At 28.0% G+C, this 9,353-nt stretch overlaps 1 protein-coding gene across 1 annotated transcript; it reads right to left on the reverse strand.

The window, feature by feature from the left end:
* Positions 1–6,004: 6,004 nt before the first annotated feature.
* On the reverse strand, positions 6,005–7,086 carry LOC149032774 (uncharacterized). Its single transcript, XM_089171823.1, has 2 exons — positions 6,393–7,086; positions 6,005–6,040 (listed from the first exon to the last, which is right to left on the reverse strand). Exon 1 carries the CDS (start codon positions 6,702–6,704, stop codon positions 6,399–6,401), a length of 306 nt encoding a protein of 101 aa, XP_089027949.1. The 5' UTR covers positions 6,705–7,086; the 3' UTR covers positions 6,005–6,040; positions 6,393–6,398.
* Between the last annotated feature and the right edge of the window lie 2,267 nt (positions 7,087–9,353).

Consider the following 9,353-nt stretch of genomic DNA (forward strand, 5'->3'; position numbering starts at 1 on the left):
AGGAGCAAAGTTCTTTACCTAAAAGTAATTATTATATATATTAAATATTACTATATAATTTATTATATAATTTTTCCTTCTATTTATTATTTTGGAAAAATTGTAAAATTTAAGAAATTACGTCTAACGATTGGAAAAATGATATTTTATTGATATATACATATATATATATATATATATATATATATATATATATATATATATATATATATATATATATATATATATATATATATATATATGTACATATGTATAGAATAAAAATGTTATTTTATTTTTAAAAACTTTGAAACATCAGTCAGTTTAAAATGAGAAAAATTTATATAAAAGTTTTATTTTTTTGTATGTTTGTCTGTTTGTTTGAAACATATTTTGAAACTTTTAAGATCATTGTCAAAGTATATTTATGATTTATTCATTCTGTATATAATATTATATTAACCGTTTCTAGGTATTGAAAATAATATTTATTTACGAACATTCGTTTCAAGAAATTATTTTATATTTCAAGTACTAGATACGTATGATATAATATACCTAATTTCTTTTTTTTCATCATTTATCTAAAATCATAGATTTCTTCTGGAATAAAATATTCTTTCAAAAGTAATAAAATTGACATCAATTTATTCATTAAACGAATAAATTATTTTAAAATAGAATAACTGTATATATAAATTTGAAAACATTGTGTATCAAATATTGTTTATATACAATGACATATAAAATAACTCTGTGATTCATTGTGTATATAAATATTTATCTTATTCTTTTTTCTTTTGCTATTTTGAATGTAGGTCTCACTGAACAGCGTTAAAGGACTATTTCTGTTTGGTACTAGGGGACAGGATAAAAGCGACAATACGTGATATACATCAAATCTGTTTTGAAAATAAACGAACAATCCATATATAACGTATAATAATGGGGCTTCTTATAGATGAACAAATACTATATTGACTAAAGCACAGAAATGTTGCTGTAACACTTAAGTGAATCTTAGACGATGCAATGTTTTCCTGCCGATAAAAGAAATTGACTGATGTTACCTTTAGCGTCACTGGATAAACTGGATTGTATGACCCTGCAACCCTTTCACCTTTTATGATTAATATTTTTTGAGATATATGTGTAGCTGAAGTTTGGGGAAAACTCAAAAGATTCTTTGATTTTTTTCTTTTATTTGTGGAATCAAGAGTTTTCCGTATTTTACCTATCAAATGAACACATTACCCGTTTCCGTTTCGTTAAAGTATCATTGAAGAAGATTAACTTACGGTAGAAATATTTTTACGTCAACTAATAATAAAATAATTCCTTGATACTTGACGGGGTTTCTGAAAATGTCACTGCAAATTTAAATGTACTTCAAATATAGATATACTTTTCATAAAATCTTTGGACGAACTTAATGTTATCATATTTATTGAAAATTTATTTATAAACTGTAATAATATTTAAATAGTTTCTTGTCTGTTTTATCAATAAACTTTATTTTATATATATTTAAAATATAAATTATGTTAAAAATTACTGATGTTCTATTAAATATCTTGTTTATAACCCTAATTAATTTGCACATTACTCAAAGATAATTTGCAGAATAAATGATTTCGTCACATATATTTTGTTACAACAGACATCATAATATTTCTTTTTTCATTATCAATATAATATATATATATATATGTAGATTTCTGTAGATGGCATTAGAGACAAGTAGACGTCGAATACATATATATAAGACAGCTTGGAATATTCTTTCACATTTTGCGAAGATAACTTGGTAGTATCAGTTGTTAGCTTGTGTTTACATCGTATAGTAATTTCAAATTAGAAATGTCAGTTTACAAGCCAACAATGCGTCATTTGCGAGAAGTGTTACTTTATTATTTTAATAGTAGCAAATCCGCTTCTGAGGCTCACCGAATGCTCGTACACGCTTATGGCAAAGGTATTATATCACAAGATACATGTAAAGTAAACTTTAGGCGCTTCAAGAACGGTGATTTCAACTTAAACAGAACTATGAGGAAAAGAATAAATAAAGAACGTGCAATTAGAGAATTAGTGCGGTTGAGACTTGAAGACCCGAGTATGTCTAAAACAATGATGGCAGAAAAAGTCGGAATAAGTCACAGAACAGTTTGCAGATACGAAAGCAGTCAGGAGTATAAAAACGAATTAAAAAAACTACAGCAGAACCAAAGTTCTATACCTCTTGGTAATCTATAAAATTTTAACAAAATACAATATATATATATGTTGTCTTCTATTAATTTTTCGGAAAAAATTGTAAAATTTAGGAAATGAAATTTATTTTATGTACAAATATATTTATAAATTTGAGTGGGTCAAAAAAATCAATTATTTTTTTTTTACAAGACACACAGATAAATTGGTTGCTAGACACCTTAAAAAATTTCTTACTAGATAAGATCTCTTAATTTTTATAGGAAGATCCTCCGGATCGCAGTTTTTTATTTTTTTCTCAGTCCAATAGAATAAAATTCATACCTCATCATTAATTACCTGTACAGAAAAATGTTTTGAAAAAATCTTGTAGGAAATATAATGCTCTACAAAAAGGTATCTTATAATTTTTCTGGTAATCTCACCATTTGAATGATATTGAAGATTTAAGTTTAATTATAATAAGACAAATTTCATTTTTTTTAAAGAATTTTTTTACTCGACAATAAATGACTATTAAAAAGTACACAATACAAATTTTTGTAGGAAATTAACTGCTCTATAAAAATGGCTTATTATTTTTTGGCGATTAAGTTAAGCGCTTAAAAAATATTCATCATCTGATTTTCAGCATCCAATTTAGTAGAAGAAAAATAATTGATTTTTTTGACCCACTCTAATATATATAGGATATGAAATCTTTAAGTAAATTTTGTGGATGGTATAAACGCTTCAAGAAAGGTGATTTTATCTTAGAATTTACTACATCAAGACGGAGATATATTAGAGAAGAGAGGATTAAAGAATTAGTGCGTTTGAGACTTGAACACCCGGGTATGACTCAAGCAAAGATGGCAGCAAAATTGGGAATAGATCAAACTACAGTTTCACATTACCAAAGAAGTCAGGATTATCAAAACGAGTTAAAAAAACTACAGCAGGACCAAAGTGCTATACCTCCTGGTAATATATAAAATTTTAACAAAATACAATATATATATATTTTTTCTTTTATTAATTTTTCGGAAAAAATTGTAAAATTTAGGAAATGAAATTTATTTTATGTACAAATATATTTATAAATTAGAGTGGGTCAAAAAAATCAATTATTTTTTTTTTACAAGACACACTGATAAATTGGTTGCTAGACACCTTAAAAAATTTCTTACTAGATAAGATCTCTTAATTTTTATAAGAAGATCCTCCGGATCGCAGTTTTTTATTTTTTTCTCAGTCCAATAGAATAAAATTCATACCTCATCATTAATTACCTGTACAGAAAAATGTTTTGAAAAAATCTTGTAGGAAATATAATGCTCTACAAAAAGGTATCTTATAATTTTTCTGGTAATCTCACCATTTGAATGATATTGAAGATTTAATTTTAATAATTTTAAGACAAATTTCATTTCTGTTTATGTATTTTGTTACTCGACAATAAATGACTGTTATAAAATGCGCAATAAAAATTTTTATAGGAAATTAACTGCTCTAAAAAAATTTATGAAAAGTCTTATGTTTTGTCGATTAAATTAAGTGTTTAAAAGATATTCATCATCCAATTTTGAGCATTCAATTTTTCAGTGTGTCTTGTAGAAAAAAACTAATCGATTTTTTTGACCCATCCAACTATATTTATATAGAATATGAAATCCTTAAGTAAATTTTGTGGATGGTATAAACGCTACAAGTCGGTTTATTTTAACTTAGAAAGAACTACTTTAAAAAGACAACATAGAGAATTGGAAGAGGAAGAATCACTGAACAGTCTGAATGAAATTCCGCCTATAACTCCAGACGAGAGAAGAAGTATATATGAAATAACCATATCTGAAACTGAAGAGGTCCTCTACAATATGGAAAGAAACAGCAAATTAAAAAAAAAAGAGCCGGAGCAAAGTTGTGATCCTATTGGTAACATATATATATATAGATATTTAATTTTAATATACCAAAATATATATATAGATATTTTTCTATTTATTTGTCTGAAAAATTGTAAAATTTAGGAAAATAAATTTAACGATTAGAAAATGATATATCACTAATATTTATATGGAATTCGTGAGGAAAATTGGACCGCTGACCGACTGGACCAAGACTGGAACCACGGATCTTTCGCATTCCGGGCGACTGCTTTTTTAACCAGTTGAGCTATCCAGGGCCCACCGACCAATTCTTCTCACGAATACCCAATAAGTTTGATATGAAGACGCTCGTCCCATATATATGTATATATATTAAGTCCTTAAGTATATGTTGTGTATGGTAAAAACGCTTTAAAAAATATAATTTCAACTTAGAAAGACCAAGTACTTCAAGAACACCACGCACAGAGTCAAAATATGAAGAAATAGTAAATAATATGTATGAATTCCCGCATCTATCTCCAGACGTTCCAGAGTTAGCAGAAGATAGTGGAATAAGCATATCTATATCTCAATCGTTCATAAACAGTATGAAAAAATATAACCAATAAGAAGTAAAAAGACGTAAGCAAATTTCTATATCTAATAGTAATATATATATATATAATAAAAATATTACTCTTTTCGAAATCGGCGAAATTTAAAAAAAAATTTTATTATATTTTCGTTTTTCTTTTGTTTATTTAAAACATATATTCAAACTTTTATTATCATTATCAAAGTTTATTTATGATTTATTTCTTCAGTATATAATATTACATAAACCGTTACTAGGTATTATTAATAATACTGATTTACGAACATCGTTTCAAGAAATTATTTTATATTTCAAGTACTAGATACATATGATATAATATACCTAATTTCTTTTTTTCATCATTTATCTAAAATCATAGATTTCTTCTGGAATAAAATATTCTTTCAAAAGTAATAAGATTGACATCAATTTATTCATTAAACGAATAAATTATTTTAAATTAGAATAACTGTGTATAAAAATTTGAAAACATTGTGTATCAAATATTGTTTATATACAATGAAATATAAAATAACTCTGTTGCTTATTGTGTATATAAATACTTATCTTATTTTTTTTTCTTTTGTTATTTTGAATGTAGGTCTCACTGAACAGCGTTAAAGGACTATTTTTATTTGGTACTAGGGGACAGGATAATATTGACAATACGTAATATATACAAAATCCGTTTTGAAAATAAACGAACAATCCATATATAACGTATATTAATGGGGCTTCTTATAGATGAACAAATACTATATTGACTAAAGCACAGAAATGTTGCTGTAACACTTACCTGAATCTTAGACGATGCAAAGTTTTCCTGCTGATAAAAGAAATCGACCGATGCTACCATGAGCGTCCCTAGATAAACTGGATTGTATGACCCTGCAGCCCTTTCACCTTTTTTGATTATTTTTTTTTGAGATATATGCTTAGCTGACACTAAGGGAAAACACAAAAGATAATTTTATTTGTTTCTTTAATATGTAAAACGAGAGTTTCTTGTATTTTACCTAGCAAATGAATACATTAACCATTTCCGTTTCATTAAAGTATCATTAAAGAAGATTTACCTATTGTACAAATATTTTTACGTCGACTAATGATAAAATAATTCTTTGATATTTGACAGAGTTTCTGAAAATATGATTGCAAATTTAAGGGGACGTTCTACTTGAAGCACCTAAAAAAAAGGCTATTTTCGCGAATTTCTTCCAAGAAAACTATAAAAGATACCGATATAAAAGTTGTTGGGTTTGTTAAATTGAGTCTTAAACTATATAAATGAATTTTTGTTTTGTCATTTTAATTAATTTTTTATTGCAAAAACAGTAGTTTAAAAAAAAACCTTAAAACTTTAGTGCTTTGGTAGCTCCATCAGAACTTGAGAATGGCTTACCTGAAACATAAAAGTAAAATGGTTTTATATTCTGTATGACTTCAGCTACAAAGTGACAGTAATATATGAAATTTTTATCAATAAATAAAAAAATGGTGGACAAATCACAAAAAAAATGTAAATATGACCTTTTTTTTCATTGTTGTTGACTAAAAATAAATAGTAAAAATTAAAATATAAGAACAGACTTACCGTCACTTTGTTACAGCTCATGTGTAGAATATGTGGATTAAATTTTATAAGAATCGGTTTACTGGTTCGTGAGATACGATGGAGCTAGTACTTCAAAACGTAGTTTCGAGAAAAACGCGTTTAAAGTTTTTTTTTACTTAAAATCGTGAAAAATTCTAACCTAAACTTAATCTGCGATGCCTGGACCGTACAATAAACCTTCTTCTTGTTCATATTCTTCAATTTCTTCCAGTCTTGCCTTCTTCCACTTTGATCTGGCATTTTTTGAGCACTCAGAGCTTCGACGGTTCGCAGATTCGATACGTCGGTCGTCGCGTCTTTTAGCAAAGTCGATCGCTCCTGGCCCAAGTTTCATGCCCATCGTTTCCATTATCTTCATCACTGTTCGAAATCCTTCGTTAAAGATACATGCCGAAACTTTGCACGCAATTTCAACAACTTTTTTGCCGTTAAACATGTGTTTAGGTTCCATGTGCCTTAGATTTGAGGTACTTTCACCAGTCGATGGAACACTTAGAATGCTTCGGCTTGGAATCAGTCGAAATTTTGTGGTAGTATCCTGCCCAAATCTCGTTACGCATATCCTATGAAGAATTCAAATTTCTTCTGACTGCTAAACCGTAGATCTCTAAAAGTGCTTTCATCAATTTGATTGTAAATTTTTAGTTTTTACTTCAGGAACTTTTTTCACAACAGTCATTTTTTTCTTCACTACTGTTTTTGCTACAGTTCTTATTTTTTTTTTTTGCGTTTCGGCGTTTTTCTTTTAAATTTTCTTCTTTTGTATGAGAGCTTTTCTTGCCTTATTAGCGCGCTTAAAAATATGTTTTGTCACATGCAAAATACACTTCAACTTTTTAATAATGAAATCTTCACCGTATAGATGATAATAAAGCAGCATTTTAAAAGTCTTGGAGTCTCTGTAGCCGATATAAGAACCGTGCGCGCCGAATGCTCAGGAGAGCGGTCCGAGATAGTAACGTTCAGGCAGCAAAAAAATGTAGTTAGAGACATCAGTTCTTTTTGAAATTTTAACACAATATTTCTACGTATATATACATTTGAAAAATGTAAAAAAAAAAAATTTAATTTTTTAAAAATTGCAGAGTAGAACGTCCCCTTAATTACATCAATTACAAAACAATTTACTGCTCATATACACTTTTTGTGTGTGAAAGGGATTTGAATAAATCATGATATATGTCGTAGTAGGTGCATCGATCACATATGTAGACGACTGAAAATTCAGGAATGTCTGCACATGCTTCATGAGCCTATCCATGACAGCTGGAGCACAGTATCCAATCTTCGTCATAGTCCGCTAAGCACATTACGCAAGTAGTTCTTTCAATTTCAAATATCTCAGTCAGTGGCTGTTTTTTCTTATCTCTATATCCACTTTTTCACTTATCTTTTACTCCTTTGCCTTGTTTCTTCTTTACTTCACTTCTTCCTTTGGCCTTCTCGTCTTTGGTTTGATGTTCGTCCTAAACCTAATCCGTTTTGAATATCAACAAAAAGATTCATATACAAAAAATGATAATAGAGAACTTCATAAATGAACACATACTATAAAAACTTAAACACAGAAGTGTGACTGTAACACTTACTTGAATATTACGCGATGCAGTGTTTTCCTGCAGAAAACTGAGATCAAAGGCTTCTGATGTTGCCTTAAACGTCATTGATAAACTGGATCGTATAAAATTGCACCCTTTTCACCTGTTTTTGAATCCTTCACATTATTATTTTTGGAGATATATGAGTGGCTGGTGCTAGGTGCCGTCCGACGTTACGAGAACTCCTGCTATATATTAAATATAGTAGTAATAGATATATATATATATATAGATTTCTGTAGATGGCATTAGCGACAAGTAGACGTCGAATACATATATATAAGACAGCTTGAAATACTGTTTAACATTTTGTGAAGATAAATTGGTAGTATCAGTAGGTTATTGGTGTTTATATTATAAAGTTATTTCAAATTAGAAATGTCGGTTTATAAGCCAACAATGTGTCATTTGCGGGAGGTGTTACTTTATTATTTTAATAGTAAACAATCCGCTTATAAGGCTCACCAAATGCTCGTACACGCTTATGGAAAGCATATTATATCCGAACGTACATGTAGAGATAACTTTACGCGATTCAGTAGAGGTGATTTCAACTTAAATAGACCTATTTCAAAACAACTAAATAAAGAACGAGTAATCGAAGAATTAGTGCTTTTAAGACTTGAAAACCCGAGTATGTCTAAAGCAAAGATGGCAGCAAGAGTGGGAGTGTGTCAACGAACAGTTTGGAGAAGACTAAGGAGTCAGGAATATCAAAACAAATTAAAGGAAATAGAGCAGGAGCGAAGTTCTATACCTCCTGGTAATATATACGTATATATTAAATATTAATACAATATAATATATATTTTTTTCATCTATTTATTTTTTTGGAAAAAATTGTATAATTGAAGAAATAAAATTGGACGATTAGAAAAATGATATTTAATCTATATATATATATATATATATATATATGTATGTAATAAAAATGTTGTTTTCTTTTTTGTAAACTTTTATACATTAGTCAGTTCAAAATGAGAGGAACATAATGAAAAGTTTTATTATTTTTTGTTTGTTTGTTTAAAACATATTTTGATATTTTTATCATCATTATCAAAGTATATTTATGATTTTCTTTCTTCAGTATATATTATTATGTAAACCGTTACTAGATATAACAAACAATATTGATTTGCGAATATTCGTTTCCGAGAATTCATTATCAATACGAATGGGAAAAAGTTAAATGTAGCGTTTCTTTTCTATAAAAAAAAATTTTTTCTTCTCGTCGCTTCTTTGCAACTGAATTTTCTTATTACTTTTACGTTAATGATATTAATATTTTCTTTTCTAATATTATTAATTTTCGACACTTTTTATCTTTTACTAGTTAAAATCATTTATTATACTTTTTCTATGTTAACAAAGAAGGGTCAAGATTTTTAAGCTTACCTTAATTCTACGCAATGCTGTTTTCTCCTGCAAAAAAAAAATCAACCATTTCTTATGTGCCTCAAGCGTCATTGATAAACTGGATCGTATTTCCCTGCACCTCTTTC

Source organism: Polistes dominula, unplaced genomic scaffold, assembly GCF_049000335.1.
Source record: "Polistes dominula isolate Pdom_NZ unplaced genomic scaffold, Pdom_raw_medaka contig_84, whole genome shotgun sequence".
In the NCBI taxonomy this organism is placed as follows: Eukaryota; Metazoa; Arthropoda; class Insecta; order Hymenoptera; family Vespidae; genus Polistes; species Polistes dominula.